At 44.9% G+C, this 24,567-nt stretch overlaps 2 protein-coding genes across 6 annotated transcripts in view; both read left to right on the top strand.

Annotated features, from left to right (window-relative positions):
- Nucleotides 1–7,066: 7,066 nt before the first annotated feature.
- slc35e3 (solute carrier family 35 member E3) lies at nt 7,067–13,926 on the top strand. The gene is made up of 8 exons (XM_034526520.1): nt 7,067–7,292; nt 9,604–10,041; nt 10,276–10,386; nt 10,791–10,850; nt 11,407–11,505; nt 11,618–11,700; nt 12,626–12,710; nt 12,809–13,926. The coding sequence occupies exons 2-8, from the start codon at nt 9,646–9,648 to the stop codon at nt 12,908–12,910; spliced, it is 936 nt and encodes a 311-aa protein (XP_034382411.1). The 5' UTR covers nt 7,067–7,292; nt 9,604–9,645; the 3' UTR covers nt 12,911–13,926.
- Nucleotides 13,927–15,945: 2,019 nt separating this feature from the next.
- Nucleotides 15,946–24,567, top strand: part of upf2 (UPF2 regulator of nonsense mediated mRNA decay) — an 18,616-nt gene continuing 9,994 nt past the window's right edge. For all 5 annotated transcript variants that reach the window (XM_034526060.1, XM_034526059.1, XM_034526057.1 and 2 more), the window contains exons 1-13: nt 15,946–15,998; nt 17,192–17,578; nt 18,095–18,874; nt 19,279–19,439; nt 19,522–19,704; nt 19,797–19,952; nt 20,049–20,152; nt 20,257–20,342; nt 20,684–20,792; nt 20,901–21,014; nt 21,095–21,211; nt 21,360–21,749; nt 24,290–24,565. In XM_034526060.1, coding sequence (XP_034381951.1) covers nt 17,193–17,578; nt 18,095–18,874; nt 19,279–19,439; nt 19,522–19,704; nt 19,797–19,952; nt 20,049–20,152; nt 20,257–20,342; nt 20,684–20,792; nt 20,901–21,014; nt 21,095–21,211; nt 21,360–21,749; nt 24,290–24,565 — 2,862 coding nt within the window. In that variant the 5' untranslated portion in view covers nt 15,946–15,998; nt 17,192. The remainder of the gene's footprint in view (nt 15,999–17,191; nt 17,579–18,094; nt 18,875–19,278; nt 19,440–19,521; nt 19,705–19,796; nt 19,953–20,048; nt 20,153–20,256; nt 20,343–20,683; nt 20,793–20,900; nt 21,015–21,094; nt 21,212–21,359; nt 21,750–24,289; nt 24,566–24,567) is intronic.

Raw genomic sequence — 24,567 nt, 5'->3', positions numbered from 1 at the left:
ATTAAACCTAACTAAGTATTTCATCATCTTTATTAAACTTTACTAAGTATTTAATGAACCTAACTAAATAGTTGTGTTGCAGAAATCTGTGAATATGGAAGTTTAGTGGAAGAAAACTCAAAAAATATACTTATATACAAGTAAGTTACTTGTATATAAGTAACTGATACAAAAATCCCTTTGTTTGATTACTTTGTATCACTTTGTATCTGTTTAATAAAAACCTCTTATGGAGTTTGAATAAAGACGTGGGAGTAGAACTGGAAGTTAAGGCCTCAGCGGACTCGCGTTTCCGCCCAGCAACAGGATGCGGGGGTTGGAAGGGCGCGTATTGATTGGAAGGAGGGGAGTCACACAGAACCGGCTTCATCTTCCTCTTCTTCATCTTCTTCTTCTTCTGCAATTATGGAAGAAACAAATTGAGCGCCTCCTCCAGTCCATTAGGGAGCAAATGGAATATCTCACTTCCATCGATACGCGGCTTGTTAACGCGCATCGACGCGCCGCAGGAGATTAATTTGCTATGAATTCAAAATGAAAGGTAAACGCAGGCCGGTATTGACGGGAATGCAGTGGTGTGAGGTCGTAGTGTCAGCAGAGGTATGTTTCAATGAACTTTTACGCGGAATAAATATAAAAAATGTTTTTAAATGTGCCTGGTCGTCTCTCAGATATTAAATAAAAGTATGATTATTTTATTATTATTAATTATTTTGCATTTTCATTATTGTTTATGGGCACAACAGCATGAGCACATTTTAAATGTCTTTAAAAGGAAACAACAAATGGTACAAAACAAGAAAATATGGACTAAAACAACACGAGACACAAACAATAAAGCACAAAACAAAACAAATACAATTCAATTGTATATGAAACTTAACTAGAAATATTTAAAAAATTATAATAAAACATAAAATATATATTTTTTTAAACAACAACAACGGATCACATTTGTGGGTAAAATTGTTTGTAATTTATGTCAAATATATTATTTATTTGCAATGCAGACACATTTTCATGGTTTTTACACTAAAACAAACAAATAAAAGAACAGTAGAAAATTATAAACATAAAAGAGAAAACAATAGCATAAAAAAGAAAATAACATATGTACAGTTAATAAAGAAATAATAATAATAATTCTCAACCATCGTATTAGGGCCATTGGAGATATAAAAAAAATATTGATTAAAGCAGCGTTAACATGCGTTATGGATCAATTTTATCTTCTCTTTCTTGGATTCAAAGCCAATTTCAATCATATTTTAATGTTAGAGCACAACATTGAAACCTTCAACCAACTGATTACTCACTCACCAATCAGGGAAACGAACCCCGAAAGCAGGACCGGTTAGTGCCTCGCACACACACACACACACACACACACACACACACAGTGAGTGAGTGTGTGTGTGTGTGTGTGTGTGGGCGTGTTGAAACAAAGAGCAGGTAGATTGATGATTGATTAGCCGCGGCTGTCTGGCTGACTGAGACTCATTGGCAGCCGTCTCTTTGATGAATTACACCATCGAGAAGAACACACCGAAGTCTTGATTACAGCTAGACTGTGTGTGTGTGTGTGTGTGTGTGTGAGAGAGTGTGTGTGTGTGTGAGTGTGTGTGTGTGTGTGTGTGTGTGTGTGTACTGGGGTTGATGGCCTGTATATATGAATGTGAAGCGCTCCGCAGGGATTGCTTTTAGTGGACGTTGCCAGTGTTGTTGTTGTTGTTGTTGTTGTGTGTTGGTGTTTCAAGTCTCGTTTAGTATTCCGCGGGAGGAAGATCCCCCGTAAGTCTGAACCGAGGTCCTCGCGTGGCCTCGTAAACAGAGGGCGACTTGTTCCTATTTAACAAGATGGACGACAGGTACGCTTCATCGTCTCACCGAAGGAACTGAATCATTTAAAAAGGCCACACTTCTTCTTCTTCTTTTGATCCGGCAAAGATAAAAATGATATAAATCATTTTGGGACCCGAAGGCTGACGTTGAACTGGGCGGTTTGAAGCTGCCGATAGTGTTATTGTAAATGTGCACGTTTTTTTAATGCAAGTAAACCGCATTCACCCTTTATTTGTTTGTTATGAACAGAAACGTCCAACACTGTATTTTTCAATATTATTTTCAGACGATTCTAATCTATTTATCTCAAATAAAAAATTTGACAGCACTAATTAAAGAAGAAAACTTTGGACTTTTTTTTCGCATATTCAAAATAGTTTCAGACAAAATCTGAATGAAAAAAATGAAAAGAAATCTAATTTTATATTTGCACGGAAGATGAATCATAATTCGGAACTAGTGAAATTGTAAATAACTAAAGTTATATATAAAAAAAACATCATGTTAGTTTTTTTTGGAACAAAGTTATCGTTGGAAGAATTAGTGCTTCTATACAACCAGAGGAGTCGCCCCCTGGTGGTCAGTAGAGAGAATGCAGCTTTAACACATGACGCATAGACTTCTATACAACCAGAGGAGTCGCCCCCTGGTGGTCAGGAAAGAGAATGCAGCTTTAACACATAAAGCATAGACTTCTATACAACCAGAGGAGTCGGCCCCTGGTGGTCAGGAGAGAGAATGCAGCTTTAACACATGAAGCGTAGACTTCTATACAACCAGAGGAGTCGCCCCCTGGTGGTCAGTAGAGAGAATGCAGCTTTAACACATGAAGCATAGACTTCTATACAACCAGAGGAGTCGCCATCTGATGGTCAGTAGAGAGAATGCAGCTTTAACACATGAAGCATAGACTTCTATACAACCAGAGGAGTCCATCTACTAATCTCTGTCTGGCCTTTACTTTTATTAAAACATGTGCAAATAAAACATAAAATATAAAGGTTGTTGTTCCCATTTGTAATCCTCCCACCTCAATTAACACGTTGCCCCATCATCTCCAGACATCCACCTTTTTATTAACGGTGAGCCAAAATAAATAAAGGATTATGAAGTAGTTATTTTTGGTCGAGAGAGGCGATAATGACTCTCTCTCCCTCCTCAAATTAAGATGACAAAACTAATAGTTCAAGCACCAGACTATCAAACACTCCCCTGCAACCCGCGTGCTTTATTACCTCTTCATTAACCGCCCAATTAATCCTCAAACCTCCGTGACACGTAGCTCTGCCTCTCAAGGTGTTTTAGGTGCTCGTCGACCTCCTGATGCGAAGGTTATCCAGCCTGTTCTGGAGGTCCTCCTTCTTGAGTGACAGGCGTCAACCTCGTTAACTTTTCTACGACGCACACGGGCGAACCCGTAACGCGTCTCGTCCATTTTGAGCCCGTATCGGACGTCCGGATGAATCCCAAAGACATCGAACCCGTATCTCATTTAACCTTTATTCATGCAGTTTGCCAGCAACATCCCATCAATATAGTTCACTAAAATAACTCCTATTAAAAAGGAACTGACGTATACAAATTCACGGACAAAGACCACGCCAATAACGATATGGGTTTTATAAATATATATAAACCCATACGGTAGAATACATGTAGAATAGTTGATGGCGTATCAAAAGGTGGAGGAGTCTGATGAAGGTTCTGAACCTTTCTAGTTGTTCATAGGTATGTTCTTGTTGGGTTTCTCAACAATTAGCCTGCGAGGCCACTCACGGACTAAATATAGTTTCCAAGGTGTGATTCACCATTAATATTTGTTGTCCTTTTCAATATATATAATTAACTGCTCGTATGATATTACAGTATACGTGGATGCTGTTTTCCTCTGTGACCTGTCCTGTGAGTTCAGGACAAACACATTGAAACCATAAATCAAAAAAGGAAAAGGGGTTCACTTCTAGCAGAAGAGTATCAGAACAACACAACTGTTGTTGTTTTTAAAAACGCAATATTAAAGATAACTCCAGAACCAACTCTCTGGTCTCACAATAACAGGATAAAAACTGTTTGAGAAGACAGCAATCTATATCACAAGAGTCGGTTACGCAATATTTAGTTTTGTATATATTCATTATATTTTCTGATCACGTAGCAGCGAAATACGTTTTATGAATATTTAGAATATTTAGATTTGTGAATGTCAGTTTATTCTCCGGATTAAGCTCTCAGTGGGTGCTGAAGTACTGCACTAGTACGTACTGCACTAGTACTGCACTAGTACTGCACTAGTACTGCACTAGTACTGCACTAGTACTGCACTAGTACGTACTGCACTAGTACTGCACTAGTACTGCACTAGTACTGCACTAGTACTGCACTAGTACTGCACTAGTACTGCACTAGTACGTACTGCACTAGTACGTACTGCACTAGTACTGCACTAGTACTTACTGCACTAGTACTGCACTAGTACTGCACTAGTACGTACTGCACTAGTACTGCACTAGTACTGCACTAGTACTGCACTAGTACTGCACTAGTACTGCACTAGTACTGCACTAGTACTGCACTAGTACTGCACTAGTACTGCACTAGTACGTACTGCACTAGTACTGCACTAGTACTGCACTAGTACTGCACTAGTACTGCACTAGTACGTACTGCACTAGTACGTACTGCACTAGTACTGCACTAGTACTTACTGCACTAGTACTGCACTAGTACTGCACTAGTACGTACTGCACTAGTACTGCACTAGTACGTACTGCACTAGTACTGCACTAGTACTGCACTAGTACTGCACTAGTACTGCACTAGTACTGCACTAGTACTGCACTAGTACTGCACTAGTACGTACTGCACTAGTACGTACTGCACTAGTACTGCACTAGTACTTACTGCACTAGTACTGCACTAGTACTGCACTAGTACTTACTGCACTAGTACTGCACTAGTACTTACTGCACTAGTACTTACTGCACTAGTACGTACTGCACTAGTACTGCACTAGTACTGCACTAGTACTTACTGCACTAGTACTTACTGCACTAGTACGTACTGCACTAGTACTTACTGCACTAGTACTTACTGCACTAGTACTGCACTAGTACGTACTGCACTAGTACTTACTGCACTAGTACTTACTGCACTAGTACTGCACTAGTACTGCACTAGTACTTACTGCACTAGTACTTACTGCACTAGTACGTACTGCACTAGTACTTACTGCACTAGTACTTACTGCACTAGTACTGCACTAGTACTGCACTAGTACTTACTGCACTAGTACTGCACTAGTACTTACTGCACTAGTACTGCACTAGTACGTACTGCACTAGTACTTACTGCACTAGTACTGCACTAGTACTGCACTAGTACTTACTGCACTAGTACTGCACTAGTACGTACTGCACTAGTACTTACTGCACTAGTACTGCACTAGTACTTACTGCACTAGTACTTACTGCACTAGTACTGCACTAGTACTGCACTAGTACTTACTGCACTAGTACTTACTGCACTAGTACGTACTGCACTAGTACTGCACTAGTACTGCACTAGTACTGCACTAGTACTTACTGCACTAGTACGTACTGCACTAGTACTTACTGCACTAGTACTTACTGCACTAGTACTGCACTAGTACTTACTGCACTAGTACTTACTGCACTAGTACTTACTGCACTAGTACGTACTGCACTAGTACTTACTGCACTAGTACTTACTGCACTAGTACTGCACTAGTACTGCACTAGTACTTACTGCACTAGTACTTACTGCACTAGTACTTACTGCACTAGTACTGCACTAGTACTTACTGCACTAGTACTGCACTAGTACTTACTGCACTAGTACTTACTGCATTAGTACGTACTGCACTAGTACTGCACTAGTACTTACTGCACTAGTACTTACTGCACTAGTACTGCACTAGTACTTACTGCACTAGTACTTACTGCACTAGTACGTACTGCACTAGTACTTACTGCACTAGTACTGCACTAGTACTTACTGCACTAGTACTGCACTATGTCATGAAAGAAGACACATCATGGTATCATAAGGTCTCGACATGCAACATGTTACTCTACCAATTTCTCTTTAAAATCTGTATCCACAGATATGTTTGTGCGTGTATGTGTGTGTGTGTGTATGTGTGTGTGTGTGTGTTGTGGAACACTCGTTTAAGGGCGTTCAGCACCATCTACTGGTCTTTTGTTTGGGTTGCAGTCAAAGGACGTAGCGATTTGATTTGAATGTAACTTCTTTCGAATGGAAAGAAAATGATTATGATCTTATGAGAAAATTATCTTTAATCCGACGTCTTTGGGTCCTCGCGCCAGTCAAAGAGTGTTTGTCAATTCAAGCGTTATAGAAACAACGTGTAGGACAGAATAACTGGTTTGAGCTTCTATTTACTTTATGTCAAATAAGTTTGTGGTGCAGCTACATGATGATAACTCCACGCTCTGTCTTCTGGTTCAAGGTCAGGACGGTTTAGGCAGAGATGATGCTCAGAGAGAACCATTGTGGGAAGGGTTGTCCTCAGTGGGAAGTGACAATAATAAATAATGCACATAAGTAGAATTTGTATTGTGAAGTTGAAATACACCTATATGTTCACTACCATAAGAAAATCTGGTCAATGTCCAGTTCCTGTTATTGTGTCCATTATTAATGAGGGCCCCACACATAACAAAATGTCTTTAAAAGAGAGGGACATTAAAAATACATTACAGAAGACACAAGCAAATGTACTTTAACGATTAAGTAAAATAGTGATAATTACACATATAATATATAATAATATATACGGACAATAATACACTATAAGAAAAATAAAACAATAAAAAATTAACAATTGGAGATCCCTATTGTTGTAAATCACTCAGAGGCTATTTTTCATTGATAATTACTAGACAGATGTTACAAAGTCAACATAAAAATAATATATATAATAGTTACAAAGAGATCATTTATAAACATGCAATGCAATAATACAGATTAAATATCATATTAATGTTTACATCATACAAGAAACAGCTGTTGTTATAGTAACTATGATATCAGAATTGTATTAATTGTTTTAACGTCTGGATTTAGCGTTCCTAGTTTCCTGTGTGTAGTGAGTCATCTGTTGTTATCGATCATCTTTGGTGTAACTCTCCCTCCCGTCCGCCAGCGGCCGCTGTTGCTACGCATGCGCATTGTTCAACGGCACAGAGGAAACAGGAACACACGGGTCGGCTCGTAACCCAGAAACCAACGGCCGTAAACCGCGAGAGGGGAACGGAAATGAACCGGGACCGTGACGGGGGGACTCGGCGCTTTTAAATCCGGGGGTTGGAGCTCCGACGGCCGGCGAAGAGAGACGCCGACTGGCGGGGCGTCAGTTTGTGGTAGAAGAAGACGCGGAGAGGGAGACACGTGGAAAGATGGAGACCCAGGTAAACTTTACTTATTGCGTGGCAGAGAGAGAGAGAGAGAGAGAGAGAGAGAGAGAGAGAGAGAGAGAGAGAGAGAGAGAGAGAGAGAGAGAGAGAGAGAGAGAGAGAGACTTCACTTTGGGTATTATAGTCTTTATGCTTTATACGATTTAAATGTTGCATATGTCACTATTTATTTATATTACTTTACACACTGTTAAGTCTAGATAACAAAACATCAGAACATAAACTGACTTTTTAAAGTGATTTGTTGTAAATATAGTGGAAGTATTTACACACATTCACCTATAACAGGAACAAGCACCACAAACAATAACAATATCATATAATAGTGAGACTGCTGTAAAATGAGTATTTATTTGACAATACAAACGTACTTATGAAGGCACGACTTTTACTAAAAAGTATTTTGCATTGTCGTATATAAGTACCACCTCCTGTAAGAATTATCGGAACAAAAAGTTGTAAGTAAAAAAAAATTATAAAAAAAACTATTAAGCGTCGAGAAATATTACGGACGGCGGCGTAAAATGGAACACAACAACAATAAGAGCAATGTAAATAAATCAGGTTAAGTATTACACTAAAATAGAAAAAGGTTATCTACAACAACAAAGATTACATGAGTAAAAATAAAGTGTAAGAAGTCATATTGAGAAGTATATTGAAAAAGTAATAGAACGTCATATTGCACATAGATACATTAAAATATGTAATTATTATTGGTGTAACATGAGGATTAACACGTAGTTGAAGACGTTCTCATGGGTTCTCACGCTTTCTCACACGTTCTCACACGTTCTCACGCCTTCCCACGCGTTCTCACACGTTCTCGCGCATTCTCACACGTTCTCAAACGTTCTCACGCCTTCCCACGTGTTCTCACACGTTCTCACGCGTTCTCACGCCTTCCCACGCGTTCTCACACGTTCTCGCGCATTCTCGCACGTTCTCAAACGTTCTCACGCCTTCCCACGTGTTCTCACACGTTCTCACGCCTTCCCACGCGTTCTCGCACGTTCTCACACGTTCTCACACGTTCTCACGCCTTCCCAAGCGTTCTCACACGTTCTCACGCCTTCCCACGCGTTCTCACACGTTCTCACGCCTTCCCACGCGTTCTCACACGTTCTCGCGCATTCTCACACGTTCTCAAACGTTCTCACGCCTTCCCACGTGTTCTCACACGTTCTCACGCGTTCTCACGCCTTCCCACGCGTTCTCACACGTTCTCGCGCATTCTCGCACGTTCTCAAACGTTCTCACGCCTTCCCACGTGTTCTCACACGTTCTCACGCCTTCCCACGCGTTCTCGCACGTTCTCACACGTTCTCACACGTTCTCACACGTTCTCACGCCTTCCCAAGCGTTCTCACACGTTCTCACACGTTCTCACGCCTTCCCACGCGTTCTCGCACGTTCTCACACGCTCTCACGCGTTCCCACACGTTCTCACGCGTTCTCACGCGTTCTCACGCGTTCTCACACGTTCTCACACGTTCTCACACGTTCTCACACGTTCTCACGCCTTCCCACGCGTTCTCACACGTTCTCGCGCATTCTCACACGTTCTCAAACGTTCTCACGCCTTCCCACGTGTTCTCACACGTTCTCACGCGTTCTCACGCCTTCCCACGCGTTCTCACACGTTCTCGCGCATTCTCGCACGTTCTCAAACGTTCTCACGCCTTCCCACGTGTTCTCTCACGCCTTCCCACGCGTTCTCGCACGTTCTCACACGTTCTCACGCCTTCCCAAGCGTTCTCACACGTTCTCACACGCTCTCACGCCTTCCCACGCGTTCTCACGCCTTCCCACGCGTTCTCACATTTTCTCGCGCATTCTCACACGTTCTCAAACGTTCTCACGCCTTCTCACGCCTTCTCACGCGTTCTCACACGTTCTCACGCGTTCTCGCACGTTCTCGCACGTTCTCGCACGTTCTCGCGCGTTCTCACACGTTCTCACACGTTCTCACACCTTCCCACGCGTTCTCACACGTTCTCATGCCTTCCCACGCGTTCTCACACGTTCTCACACGTTCTCACGCCTTCCCACGCGTTCTCACGCGTTCTCACGCGTTCTCACGCCTTCCCGCGCGTTCCCACGCGTTCTCACACGTTCTCACACGTTCTCACACGTTCTCACGCCTTCCCGCGCGTTCTCGCACGTTCTCACACGTTCCCACGCGTTCTCACACGTTCTCACACGTTCTCACGCGTTCTCACACGTTCTCACGCGTTCCCACACGTTCTCACATGTTCCCACACGTTCTCACATGTTCCCCCTCGTTCCCCCTCTCTGGTTTTAGCTTCTCTAAGTTCAACAAAGCTGGACTTTGGGGCGGGACGCCATGACGCTCCTCAACCTGTCGGCCAACCGGCGCATCGCCGCCGGCCTGCTGGTCAACCTGCTGTCCTCCATCTGCATCGTCTTCATCAACAAGTGGATCTACGTCCGCTACGGCTTCCCCAACATGGCGCTGACCCTCGTTCACTTCGGGGTCACCTGGCTGGGCCTCTACGTCTGCCAGAAGATGGACATCTTCGCCCCTAAGAGCCTCCCGGTTCGCCGGATCGTGTGGCTGGCGCTGAGCTTCTGCGGGTTCGTGGCCTTCACCAACCTTTCGCTGCAGAACAACTCCATAGGCACGTACCAGCTGGCCAAGGCCATGACCACGCCCGTCATCATCCTCATCCAGACCGCCTACTACAAGAAGACCTTCTCCACCAAGATTAAGCTCACGCTGGTGAGCGAATCTGGACGAGAGCCGCCGGGCCTCTAAAAGTTCTTCTTGTAATCCCGCCCCCTGTCTTCTGTAATCCCGCCCCCTGTCTTCTTGTAATCCCGCCCCCTGTCTTCTGTAATCCCGCCCCCTGTCTTCTTGTAATCCCGCCCCCTGTCTTCTGTAATCCCGCCCCCTGTCTTCTTGTAATCCCGCCCCCTGTCTTCTTGTAATCCCGCCCCCTGTCTTTGTCTCCAGGTGCCAATCACGTTGGGGGTGCTGTTGAACTCGTACTTCGACGTGAGGTTCAACCTGCTGGGCACCGTGTTCGCGTCGCTGGGGGTTCTGGTGACGTCGCTTTACCAAGTGGTGAGTAAATACACACACAAAAAGACAACGTTGGTTCTGTAAAATCAACACAAATTATGAAAATAATAATAATAATAATAATTTAAAATCATAATATTATTATTATATATAATATATATTATTATTAATTATATAATATAATAATATATATAATAATATTATTATTATTATATATATTATTATATATGTTATTAATATTAATATTATTAATATATAATATAATAATATACATAATATTATTATTATATATATATAATAATATATATATATATATATATTATTATTATTATTATTAATCATATAATATAATATATTAATTTATAATAATTATTATAATATTATTATTAATTATATAATAATAATAATTTATAAAAAATACATGTCTGTCTCCCTGTGTGTCTCAGTGGGTGGGGGCTAAACAACATGAGCTCCAGGTGAACTCTATGCAGCTGCTGTACTACCAGGTAGGACTCATCATGTGATGCTATGAGGACAAAGGTCACTCAGCAGCTTGCGTAATATCTCCTGGTGGAGTCTTATCAGCTGGTCTTGACTCGCTGGTCTTGACTCGCTGGTCTTGACTCGCTGGTCTTGACTTGCTGGTCTTGACTCGCTGGTCTTGACTCGCTGGTCTTGACTCGCTGGTCTTGACTCGCTGGTCTTGACTTGCTGGTCTTGACTCGCTGGTCTTGACTCGCTGGTCTAGACTCGCTGGTCTTGACTCGCTGGTCTAGACTCGCTGGTCTTGACTCGCTGGTCTTGACTCGCTGGTCTTGACTTGCTGGTCTAGACTCGTCTTTATTTGGGACTTGTTCATTTTGGGACTTGCTGCAGCGCTCTAAATGTGTCTAAATGTATACAAATCAAGTTATAGTGTGTTCATATTATTATAGTAGGTGTATATTCAAACTGTAATAGTATGTGTATATTTTAATAGTATGTTTATATTATTTCTGTGACTAATAGTATGTTCATATTAATACTGTATAGTGTGTATTAATATATGACGTGCGTCCTCAGGCTCCTCTGTCCTCGGGCTTCCTGCTCTGTGTGGTTCCTCTGTTTGAGCCGCTGACTGGAGACCATGGAATCTTTGGACCCTGGTCTCTTCCTGCTCTGGTCTCAACATCACACACACACACACACACACACACACGTTATTATAATTGTATTTGCGTGCTGCATTGTCGTGTTGCTATGGTAACAGCCGTCTCCTCCTCCTCGTACCTAGATGACGGTGCTGTTCTCGGGCGTGGTGGCGTTCCTGGTCAACCTGTCCATCTACTGGATCATTGGAAACACCTCGGCTGTCACGTATCCTCAAATATACATACGAGGGGGGGGGGGGGGGTCTGAAGGGTGATGGGGGTCCAGCTCCTTTTGGGCAGGCGTGAGGCCTTCTAGAAGAGGTTACGGGGGGATTTAAGGGGTCCTTGGGAAGTTCTTCTGGTCTCCTTTTTAAGGGGGGTTTAAGGGAGAGAACTTCTGGAGAAGATTGCTGGTGTTCTTGAGGGGGTCTTGAGGTTGGAAGGTTTCTTGGGGGGCGTTTCTGGTCTCTTTTAGGAGGTCTTTGATTTTCTCTGTGAAGGATTCTGGTGTTCTTTAGAGTTTAGGGGCTTTTGTTTTTAATTCCTCTGCACCGGCGAGAGCCTTGATGGTTTCTTGGGGAGGTTTGATGGTTTCTCTGGTCTCTGGTCTTGGTAGTCTCGGATGCCTCTCGAGGGGGTCTCTGGGTCTTAGTAGTCTCGGATGCCTCTCGAGGGGGTCTCCGGGTCTTGGCAGTCTCGGATGCCTCTCGAGGGGGTCTCTGGGTCTTGGTAGTCTCGGATGCCTCTCGAGGGGGTCTCCGGGTCTTGGTAGTCTCGGATGGCTCGGATGCCTCTCGAGGGGGTCTCTGGGTCTTGGCAGTCTCGGATGCCTCTCGAGGGGGTCTCTGGGTCTTGGTAGTCTCTGATGCCTCTCGAGGGGGTCTCCGGGTCTTGGTAGTCTCGGATGCCTCTCGAGGGGGTCTCCGGGTCTTGGTAGTCTCGGATGCCTCTCGAGGAGGTCTCCGGGTCTTGGTAGTCTCGGATGGCTCGGATGCCTCTCGAGGGGGTCTCTGGGTCTTGGCAGTCTCGGATGCCTCTCGAGGGGGTCTCTGGGTCTTGGTAGTCTCGGATGCCTCTCGAGGGGGTCTCCGGGTCTTGGTAGTCTCGAGGGGGTCTCGGTACGTCGTTGTTCTCCTGACTCCACTTTGCAGCTACAACATGTTCGGTCATTTCAAGTTCTGCATCACTCTGGTGGGAGGATACCTGCTCTTCCACGACCCGCTGTCCCTCAACCAGGTGAGTCTTCGGGTTCGCTCAAGCGGATTCAAACCGACAACCTTGTGGCTCCAACAACACGACCACCTGTCTGTCTGTCTTCCCCGTCTCACCCTCAGGCCCTGGGGATCCTCTGCACTCTGGCCGGCATCCTGTCGTACACTCACTTCAAGCTGGCCGAGCAGGAGGAGGGGAAGAGCCGCCTGGCTCAAAGACCATAGGCCGATTCGCCTGTCAATCAACTGCACAGACTCCGGCCATTGGCCGCCGACTGCAGAGACCTCTTTATATGTATTTTTTTAATCTTATGAGTATTTTTTTTCTGGAGATTTTTTTTTTTTTTCATTGCGTTCTCCGGACATTTTAACATTTCATCTCATCTTTGCTCAACGACACTGATGTTTATGTCTTTTGAGGGCGAATCAGACACGGCCATCTTTGTTTTTAACCATTTTTATTCCCACAAAAACTCACTTTTTTTAACGAAGACAAAAAGACACCTGAAAACCAATCGAACAGTATTTCCCACAAATGTTTAATAAACACTTTTGAGCCAAAGTACAAAAATCACATTTACAATCAAAAGCTGACTGCTGTATTGTTGTTGTTGTTGTTGTTGTTTACTTCCCCCAGACCTTTTCTTCTTTGGGACATTTATTTTAATAAAGATTTATAAAAGATAGAGAGAAAAAAGTCCCACGAGCCGAGAAGATTTCACAATGTTTCATACATTTATTTTTTTTAAATTAACTTCTTTTCTCTTTAAGTGTCAGAAAATAAATTCACTCAACATGGGAATTTATTTTGTTGCTTTTAATGTAAATAAAGTGTTGGAATACATTTTTTTAAAAAGCATCAAAATAGACTTGCGTTTGTTTTAAATGTCATCGAAAGATGATTTATGGTTCTTTTTGATGTTTATTCGTCACAGTTCACCAAAGAAAATTTTTTCTTTCAACTGGACTCATGTTTCAGATGTTGGTGAGAACTTCATCCTGATGAACCACAGAAACCAGCAACGTTGCTTCACAACCTTTTCACCGATTTAATTGTGTGTTTTTTTTCTTCTTTTTCTAGATTTAAACTCGTTTAAATTCAACAGTATTTCACTTTTATAGTTTGGTTTCATTCAGTGTTCCTTTTTAATTTATGCTTTTCTTTTATTTGTAGCAGTTTTTTGTCACAAAGTTACATTTTGATTTCTCACTGCTGAATAAAAACTGATTTAATGACTTTACGGCTGTTTTTTAAAAATCTTTTTATGTAAATAATCAACAACAATAGCTGTCGGAGTTATATTTCCCTCTGAGAATGAAAATACTCAGTTAAAGTACAAGTACTTTGGTATATTAAGTTTGTTTTGCAAGAACGTGGTTCTCTTTACTTTAAAGTGTTCCTGTGAAAAGCTCTTTCAGGACCTTGTGTGAGTACATGTGTGTCATTGACACTGTGTCAATAAAGCTACAACAGCAACCCTTGTTCACACACACACACACACACACGCACGCACACACACAGAGGAGCTCTCAGATGAACCAATCAGAGGAAAGATTGTGTTTAGAAATACTCGCCGAGCTCTTCTGTGAAAGAACGTTCTGTTTCCTCTGAAGGTTTAAAATTCATTTCACTCACATTTCAGGTTTGTTTTCGATTCACCACTTAAAATAAATTAGACCACTGGAGCAGGAAGTGGTTGAGTTGGAGGTACATTCCCCAATTTGGTTTTTAAATCCTGGATGTTAATACTTTAAACTCTACTCCTGGTACATAGAATCAGTGGTGGAGGAAGTATTCACATATTATCTTCTATAGAAATAGCAATACTCCAATATAAGTCCTGCATAGCAAATGTACATAATTCATAATGCAGAAAAATTGTATACTTATACTACATATATATGTATTAAATATAATATATTAAATATAAATTAAATATAATATATTAAATCAATATAAATATATGTTAAATATAATATATTAAATATAAATTAAATATAATATATTAAATCAATATAAATATATGTTAAATATAATATATTAAATATAAATATATATTTTTAACTAATGGATTATTATTAGTAAAGTATTTTATGTATGAGTTGCATTTCCTTATTTACAGCAAATTGTATATATTCTATCTGCACTTTAATACAATCAGATTATGTCACGTTTTCTGTATAAAAATGGAAACATTCAAGTAAAATACTAGTACCTGAAATATGTCCTTTCTTGTATGAAGGCATACTTCCCATCACTGCATTACTATGTGTGTTAATTGTATAAACCGGTCATCAGTAGTGGAATGTGTGTGTACTCGAGTACACTAAGGAGACATTTTAGATACTTGTACTTTACTTGAGTTTTCTCTTTTCATGCAATTTTTAAACTTTTACTCCAATACATTCATGGAACAGTTTCCGTTACTTTACTATTTTTACAATTAAAACAGTTTGTAAAATAACATTGAATTTTGCCATAAATAAATAACTGAAATAATTACTAGATAACATACAGAAATGTAATAGTTATATAGATAATTTACGTCATTCTTTGTGCAAAAAAAAGATTTAAAAAGATTTCTGGTTCCAACGTCACAAATATGAGGATTTGTTGCTTTGGTAAAACATTTAATAATTTATTGCTTTTTTTCTACGTTGAGTGCTTTTATTTATTTTGTAACACTTTAAGTACATTCTCCTGATTATTCTTAACCTTTTACTTAAGTGACCTTTTCAATGCAGTACTTTTATTTGTGGGGAAGTATTCCTACTCTACAACCACTCAGATCTAATTTGCCATATTTTATATTGTCTAATTGTAAAAATAAAAATAAATACTCATTAATTTGTGATTTATATACATTTAATTTTTAAAGCATCCAAACCAGGTTGTACCTCGACACAATTATGGATTTGTACTTTACAATTGTTTGTGAAAAGTATACATCTTTGTGTTTAGAACACGTTGCTCTGCCCTCACGTGGCCAAAATAATAAATAAACGGAAACGTCTGCTTCGCAGACTACTGTATCACGAGTAGCTGCCCAAAGCGTTGCCTGTCGATATGACACATTTTTAAATCACATTTTAAAGTACTAAAATACAAAAGATATTCATAAATTAAAGACTATTGCAACTATATACAAAGTCATGGTGTAAATTCGTAAAACCTGCCAAAATGCAACGTAGTGTAAATTAATGTCGATATTTTCAGTAAGGCATAATTTGTAGAACCAACACGCGGGGTCCTTCCGCGGTTCACACGGAAACCAACGCTAACGACCGATGTTTGTTATGCTACAGTTAGCAGGTAAACCTTTTCACATTCCGACGATATTTACACGCGCACGAGAACAATTAAACATCTATTTATGAAGTATGTTATTTAAAGCTTCCTCCACAAGGACTGAACAAACACCAGCTGTCAGTTTAACGCCGCCATTAACATTAAAGCGAGCTGACGTCATCTTCCTAACCAGCACAGTGCAGCTAAGCTAGGTGGCTAACCGTGTCAGGCGGTTGCTTTTACCTGAATGTTGTTGTTGTTGTTCTGATTCTGTTCGTTTAACCTGCTTTACTTTCATGTAAAAGTACTAATGCAACTCCACTAAATGCTCCACTAAAAGGTAAAAGTGCTGCATTCAAAAAAGTATTTAAGTATTATCAGTTAAATGGAGTTAAAGTACTTCCAAGTAGAAGTATTGTGTCGTAAAATGTGTTTTATTATTATTATTCTCTGTTATTTATATTACTGCTGCATTAATGTGTTTTGCATTTTTAACTCCTTTTTTATATACTATTGGTTGGTTTAATCATCTTATTTCTAAAATTTCAGCTTATGCAAGAGGATTTTAAGTCGTTTATTTAGCTTGAAATTGGGAGTTTTCTCAACACATAAAGGAACATTTCCTCCTTCAGTTTATTAAAAACATTCATCAACACATCTGGAGATACGAGGTTTTCACTGGACAGGATTGGGATGAACAACTGTTCTCTGAAAGCTGTCAGACGGATGAAGTGGAGTAAAAAAAGTCCAATATTTACCCCCTTTTTAAAAAAGAATATATGACAATTTTATAATAATAACAACATGTCGAAGAAAGAAAATATTCACTTGAAGTCACACATTTAAATTGCTACTTCTCATAATTATTACATTTTAATTGAACACAATTTACCAATATTTTAAAGGTGTTTTTCAGAAGTACAAAATACATAATAATGTTGTTTGCTGCAGGAAAAAGATATCCAAACGATTCTGGAGTTGCGTCTGCATTTCCTTGTTATTTTTTATCAAAATATAAAAGATTGGAAAGAAACATGAGATGACACAAATGATAAACTTTTTGGTTCACGTTGTCCAAATTCAACACGGGACATTTCCATCCACATTCATAGTTTGGGTTTTAAAAAATAAAAAAAAGGTTTCAAAGGGTTTTCTATTGTGCAAAAGATCAGATCAGAGCATTCGTAAACAACCTGTTTATTGTGGTCTTTCCTCAGTATGCCTGCTGAACGCAAGCGCTCACTAAACATGGACGAGAAAGACGTTTGCACCTTCACCAACAAGGACAAGGAGAAGGAGAAGGAGAAGGAGAAGGAGCGAGATGGGGACAGAAGGCCGCTGTCCGCCCGAGACAAAGCCAAGGACGAGGCCAAGATGAGCGGCAAAAAAGACGGCAGCAAGGAGGAGAAGAGGAAGCGCATGGAGGAGGAGAAGAAGAAGAGGGAGGAAAAGGAGCGCAGGAAGAAAGAGGAGGAAAAACAAAAAGCGGAGGAGGAGCAGAAGAAGAAAGAGGAGGAGGAGAAGAGGCAGCAGGAGGAGGAGGAGAGGAGGCTTCAAGAGGAGGAGGCCAAAAGACAACGCGAGGAGGAGGCAGCTCTCCTGAAGTAAGATAAACATCTGGATCAATATGTGTGGATGAAAAGCCATAAAGCTGCTTAGAAATCATAGAAGATGTACCTGTTAGTTTCCTGTTGCTAACAGCTCATTTGTTATTACTGTTCATGGTGCAAATCTGCCAAAATATTAACAATTATATGGAAGAAAAGTGAGTGTCGGCCCACAGACTCCATGTCAACTTAGCTATCCCAAATAGAACAATAGGACAGACAAAAGCATTAATATTGCTTTTTTCTCTCTATATATCTTGTAACATTATTAGACCCCCACGTGGAGTTTTGAACACTGAAGTCAGAAGAAGATGCAAAGAGCATACAGGCACACTTCTATACGTTGTTAATGTTTGACAGCGTTTAAAAACCAGGACGCAAAAGTAAATTATGTATTTACGGTTGCAATGTGTCAGCTTTATGCTTCAATTCCACTTTTAAAGAGCCGAACCCGAGTGCCCTCTCCTTCGCTGTTGTCTTCATCGTGTCCCCGTCTCCATTTTGCCTCTCCAGGGAAAAGGAGGAGGGCCACCAGCTGCACCAGGAGGCCTGGGAGCGCAACCAGTGCAGGAAGGAACTCCGCAGCAGGAACCAGAACGCCCAAGAGGGCCGGCCCGAGGAGGCCTTCTTCAGCCGCCTGGACTCCAGCCTGAAGAAGAACACGGCCTTCGTCAAGAAGCTGCGCACGCTCACCGAGCAGCAGCGCGACTCGCTCTCCCACGACTTCGGCTCGCTGAACCTCAGCAAGTACATCGGCGAGGCCGTGAGCTCCGTCGTGGAGGCCAAGCTGAAGATCTCCGACGTGGGCTGCGCCGTCCACCTCTGCTCGCTCTTCCACCAGCGCTACACCGAGTTCGCCCCGCTGCTGCTGCAGGCGTGGAAGAAGCACTTCGAGGCCCGCAAGGAGGACAAGTCGCCCAACGTGAGCAAGCTGCGCACCGACCTGCGCTTCATCGCCGAGCTCACCATCGTCGGCCTCTTCACGGACAAGGAGGGGCTGTCGCTGATTTACGAGCAGCTGAAGAGCATCATCGGGTCGGACCGCGACACGCACACCCACGTGTCGGTGGTCATCAGCTTCTGCAAGCACTGCGGCGACGACATCGCCGGCCTGACGCCCCGCAAGGTGAAAGCGGCCACGGACAAGTTCGGCCTGGGCTTCCCGCCGAGCGAGATCATCACCATCGAGAAGCAGCAGCCCTTCCAGAACCTCCTGCGGGAGTACTTCACCTCGCTCACCAAGCACCTGAAGAAGGACCACCGCGAGCTGCAGAACACCGAGAGGCAGAACAGGCGAGTTATAACTCCGAGATATGAACTGAAAACAGCCAGAAACCAGCTTTTTAATTATCTGTAAACTCACATCTCATATTCATGGATTACTTTACTGCCTCTATTATAAAGAATCAAAGTTAATATCCTCTAAACAGCTGCGAAATATTTACTCTAATGTAGATTTTTAAGACCTCCTGATTCTAAAGCAAATTGTCCGTCTTTCTTTAATCCTCAGACGTGTAAATAGTGATTTTTTATTTTTTTTTTACTACTGTGATCGCTGACGCCAAGTTGCAAAGATTCAGAGGTGCTCGCCGGCCGCGATGACGTCATTTGCACGCTCTTGCAAACGTGAGCTTCGGTGCTCCCCGGTGGCTTTTTGTCGCTGACGTTCTCTCCTCCTCCTCCTCCTCCTCCTCCAGGCGGATCCTCCATTCCAAAGGGGAGCTGAGCGAGGACCGCCACAAGCAGTACGAAGAGTCCGCCACTTCCTACCAGAAGCTGCTGGCCAACACTCAGTCTCTGGCCGACCTGCTGGACGAGAACATGCCCGAGCTGCCTCAGGACAAGTCCGTGCAGGAGGGTGCGTGTCCCGGTTAACTCGAGGACGCGACAGTTTAGTATTTTTATTCCCCGCGTGTAACGTCGTCTTCTCTCTCCCCCAGAGCACGGCCCCGGCATTGACATCTTCACGCCCGGGAAGCCCGGCGAGTACGACCTGGAGGGGGGCATCTGGGAGGACGAAGACGCCCGCAACTTCTACGAGAACCTGGTGGACCTGAAGGCCTTCGTCCCCGCCATCCTCTTCAAGGACAACGAGAAGGGCAAAGACAAGGAGGAGGCCAAAGGTGCGTTCTGACGGACGGATGAGGGGTTGTTTTGTTTTGTTTGTTTGTTTGTTTCGTGTTCTTAACCGTGCTGCTGTTGTCGTCTGCTTCAGACAAGGACGCGAAGGACGCTGCCAGCACCACCACCACCACGGAGGAGCTGGAGCTGGAGCTGGAGGCTCTGGACATCGCAGATGAACCTCTGGAGCTGGAGGGACCCGACGAGGCCGAGAGCGAAGAGCTGGCCAAGAAGCTGCTGGACGAGCAAGGTGAGCACGAGCCTCTTCCACCAGCGCCGCTCGTTAAACGCGCTTCCTTTTGCACCGCGAATAAACCTTTTTAAAAAAAAAAAAACATTTCTGTAGAACAAGAGGACGAAGAGGCCAACACCGGGTCCCACTTGAAGCTGATCGTGGACGCCTTCATCCAGCAGCTCCCCAACTGCGTCAACAGAGACCTCATCGACAAGGTGACGACGCGCCACGCGTGTGTTGATGGTTCCATGCGGACACAATGATGTGAATACATCGGCCGGTTGGTGCGATCTCGTGTGTTTTGACTCTCCTCCTGCAGGCCGCCATGGACTTCTGCATGAACATGAACACCAAGTCCAACAGGAGGAAGCTGGTCCGGGCTCTCTTCACCGTGCCCAGGCAGAGGTAGAGCTGAGCACCTGAGACGAAAAGGAGGAGGAGCGTTTTGACCTCTTTCAGCTCATTGTTTTGATGAAGCCACAGTGGAGCATTTAGCAGCTAACTGTGGTCCAATAATAGATTGTGTGTGTGTGTGTGTGTGGGGCCCATTGATGTGATTTATTGCCACTCAGAGGAAAATGCCCACAAAACGATACTTGTTAATAGATGGGTAATTAATGGGTTTTATGGTCGATAAGAAATATATATATATATATATATATATATATATATATAATACTGGTGCACCACCAGGGGGCGCCACCACCACAGTTTCTACAGTCTGAAGGCTCGTTCTGCTGTTGCAGGTTGGATCTCCTGCCCTTCTACTCTCGCCTGGTGGCGACTCTTCACCCGTGCATGTCGGACGTGGCCGAGGACCTCTGCTCCATGCTGAAGGGAGACTTCCGCTTCCACGTAGGTCCCCCGTTGTCGAGCTTCACGCGGTGGACCGAAACTAATGTGTTCATGTTCCACTTCTACAACGTTACGATTTGGAAAAAGTCCCGTTTGTTTGCGCTGTAGATTCGGAAGAAGGACCAGATCAACATCGAGACCAAAAACAAGACGGTCCGGTTCATCGGGGAACTGGCCAAGTTCAAGATGTTCTCAAAAACCGACTCGCTCCATTGTCTCAAGGTGAGATCGGAGGCTTTTTATTTAATGAAATAATACTACTAATAATAATATAACGCGTGTGTGTGTGTGTGTCCCAACAGATGCTGCTGTCTGACTTCACCCATCACCACATCGAGATGGCCTGCACGCTGCTGGAGACCTGCGGCCGCTTCCTCTTCCGCTCCCCCGAGTCTCACCTGCGCACCAGCGTCCTGCTGGTGAGTGAAAACCCGAAAACCAGACGAGCAACTTCCCACCAAAGTGCCCCGAACCGCCGTCCTCCTCCAACTTTCTGAACATCGGCCGTGACGCTGAAAGAACTGATCCAGGAGTCGTAAACCAGCTGATGTATTTTTCTCCTCTCAGGAGCAAATGATGCGTAAGAAGCAGGCGCAGCATCTGGACGCCCGCTACGTGACGATGGTGGAGAACGCCTACTACTACTGCAACCCGCCGCCCATGGAGAAGACGGTGAGGAAGAAGAGGCCGCCGCTGCACGAGTACATCCGCAAGCTGCTCTACAAGGACCTGTCCAAGGTCACCACGGAGAAGGTGCTCAGGCAGATGCGCAAGCTGCCCTGGCAGGACCCCGAGGTGAAGAGCTACCTCATCTGCTGCATGGTGAACATCTGGAACGTCAAGTACAACAGCATCCACTGCGTGGCCAACCTGCTGGCCGGCCTGGTGGCCTACCAGGAGGACGTGGGCATCCACGTGGTGGACGGGGTCCTGGAGGACATCCGGCTGGGCATGGAGGTGAGGAGGAGATGTCGCAATGCTGAATACGGTGACGGGGAAGACGATGAGCGATGAGGAAGTCCTCGCTGTCGTTACGAGATGAGACCTGATCTTCACGTACCGGTTTCACAGGGTTTGAATCTTCACGTGTGGAAAGAAAACGAGGCTTCAGTGATCCAGAAATGGTTCTTATTGGTTTTGTATTTGGAATAGCAATAAGCAAAGTAGGATAACTCCAACTTTTTAAAGCTTTTTATTTAAAAACTTACATAAGAAGCTGGATTTTCAGAACGTTTTCTGTTCATTTAAAACACAGAAAATAAAATGTCCACAAGAAAAGAAATAAATTCCCCCAAAAAGTGTTTTTATACAGAAAGAGTTTTAGTGCCGAACTTAAAGGGGAATAAATGAGGAGGAAGATTTCTTTATTATTATTATTATTATTATTATTATTATTTTACATACCAAACATCAGAAAAAATAAAGGAAGAAGATTTCTTTCTTTTTAAAAATCCTCCCTTTCTCCCTTCCTCCCTTCCTCCCTCCTCCCTCCTCCCTTCCTCCCTTCTTCCTCCTACCTCCTCCTTCCTCCCTTCCTCCCTCCTCCCTCCCCCCCTCCCCTCCTCCCTCCCTCCCTTCCTCCCATCCTCCCTTCCTCCCTTCCTCCCTCCTCCCTTCCTCCCTTCTTCCTCCTACCTCCTACCTCCCTCCTCCCTTCCGCCCTTCTTCCTCCTACCTCCTCCCTTCCTCCATCCTCCCTTCCTCCTTCCTCCCTCCTCCCTCCTCCCTTCCTCCGTCCTCCCTTTCTCCCTTCCTCCCTCCTCCCTTCCTCCCTTCTTCCTCCTACCTCCTCCTGCCTCCCTCCTCCCTTCCGCCCTTCTTCCTCCTACCTCCTCCCTTCCTCCCTTCTTCTTCCTACCTCCTCCTGCCTCCCTCCTCCCTTCCTCCCTTCCGCCCTTCTTCCATCCTCCTTTCCTCCCTTCCTCCCTCCTCCCTTCCTCCATCCTCCCTTCCTCCCTCCTCCCTTCTTCCTCCTCCTCCCTCCTCCCTTCTTCCTCCTCCCTCCTCCCTTCCTCCATCCTCCTTTCCTCCCTTCCTCCCTCCTCCCTTCCTCCATCCTCCCTTCCTCCCTCCTCCCTCCTCCCTCCTCCCTTCCTCCCTTCCTCCTTCCTCCTACCTCCTCCCTCCTCCCTTCCTCCCTTCCTCCCTCCCTCCCTCCTCCCTTCCTCCTTCCTCCTTTCTCCCTCCTCCCTTCCTCCCTTTCTCCCTTCCTCCCTTCTTCCTCCTCCCTCCTCCCTCCTCCCTCCTCCCTTCCTCCCTTCCGCCCTTCTTCCTCCTCCCTCCTCCCTTCCTCCCTTCCGCCCTTCTTCCTCCTACCTCCTCCCTCCTCCCTTCCTCCCTTCCTCCCTTCCTCCCTCCTCCCTTCCTCCCTTCTTCCTCCTACCTCCTCCTGCCTCCCTCCTCCCTTCCGCCCTTCTTCCTCCTACCTCCTCCCTTCCTCCCTTCTTCTTCCTACCTCCTCCTGCCTCCCTCCTCCCTTCCTCCCTTCCGCCCTTCTTCCATCCTCCTTTCCTCCCTTCCTCCCTCCTCCCTTCCTCCATCCTCCCTTCCTCCCTCCTCCCTTCTTCCTCCTCCTCCCTCCTCCCTTCTTCCTCCTCCCTCCTCCCTTCCTCCATCCTCCTTTCCTCCCTTCCTCCCTCCTCCCTTCCTCCATCCTCCCTTCCTCCCTCCTCCCTCCTCCCTCCTCCCTTCCTCCCTTCCTCCTTCCTCCTACCTCCTCCCTCCTCCCTTCCTCCCTTCCTCCCTCCTCCCTTCCTCCTTCCTCCTTTCTCCCTCCTCCCTTCCTCCCTTTCTCCCTTCCTCCCTTCTTCCTCCGCCCTTCTTCCTCCTCCCTCCTCCCTTCCTCCCTTCCGCCCTTCTTCCTCCTACCTCCTCCCTCCTCCCTTCCTCCCTTCCTCCCTCCTCCCTTCCTCCCTTCTTCCTCCTACCTCCTCCTGCCTCCCTCCTCCCTTCCGCCCTTCTTCCTCCTACCTCCTCCCTTCCTCCCTTCTTCTTCCTACCTCCTCCTGCCTCCCTCCTCCCTTCCTCCCTTCCGCCCTTCTTCCATCCTCCTTTCCTCCCTTCCTCCCTCCTCCCTTCCTCCATCCTCCCTTCCTCCCTCCTCCCTTCTTCCTCCTCCTCCCTCCTCCCTTCTTCCTCCTCCCTCCTCCCTTCCTCCATCCTCCTTTCCTCCCTTCCTCCCTCCTCCCTTCCTCCATCCTCCCTTCCTCCCTCCTCCCTCCTCCCTCCTCCCTTCCTCCCTTCCTCCTTCCTCCTACCTCCTCCCTCCTCCCTTCCTCCCTTCCTCCCTCCTCCCTTCCTCCTTCCTCCTTTCTCCCTCCTCCCTTCCTCCCTTTCTCCCTTCCTCCCTTCTTCCTCCTCCCTCCTCCCTCCTCCCTCCTCCCTTCCTCCCTTCCGCCCTTCTTCCTCCTCCCTCCTCCCTTCCTCCCTTCCGCCCTTCTTCCTCCTACCTCCTCCCTCCTCCCTTCCTCCCTTCCTCCCTCCTCCCTCCTCCCCAGGTCAACCAGCCCAAGTTCAACCAGCGGCGGATCAGCAGCGGCAAGTTCCTCGGCGAGCTCTACAACTACCGCATGGTGGAGTCCGCCGTCATCTTCCGCACCCTCTTCTCCTTCATCTCCTTCGGGATCAACCAGGACGGCAGCCCGAGCGCCCTCGACCCGCCGGAGCACCTGTTCCGCATCCGCCTCGTCTGCACGGTGCTCGACACCTGCGGCCAGTACTTTGACCGCGGCTCCAGCAAGAGGAAGCTGGACTGTTTCCTCATCTACTTCCAGGT

This window comes from Cyclopterus lumpus, chromosome 23, assembly GCF_009769545.1.
Source record: "Cyclopterus lumpus isolate fCycLum1 chromosome 23, fCycLum1.pri, whole genome shotgun sequence".
In the NCBI taxonomy this organism is placed as follows: domain Eukaryota; kingdom Metazoa; phylum Chordata; class Actinopteri; order Perciformes; family Cyclopteridae; genus Cyclopterus; species Cyclopterus lumpus.
This window is presented reverse-complemented; position numbering and strand designations above follow the sequence as displayed.

Bases quoted from the DNA above. Each gene is read 5' to 3' on its own strand.
- slc35e3 (XM_034526520.1), top strand. From the start codon at position 9,646: ATGACGCTCCTCAACCTGTCGGCCAACCGGCGCATCGCCGCCGGCCTG. The intron at 10,042-10,275 runs GTGAGCGAATCT...CTTTGTCTCCAG, and splicing joins CCAAGATTAAGCTCACGCTG to GTGCCAATCACGTTGGGGGT. The intron at 10,387-10,790 runs GTGAGTAAATAC...TGTGTGTCTCAG, and splicing joins TGACGTCGCTTTACCAAGTG to TGGGTGGGGGCTAAACAACA.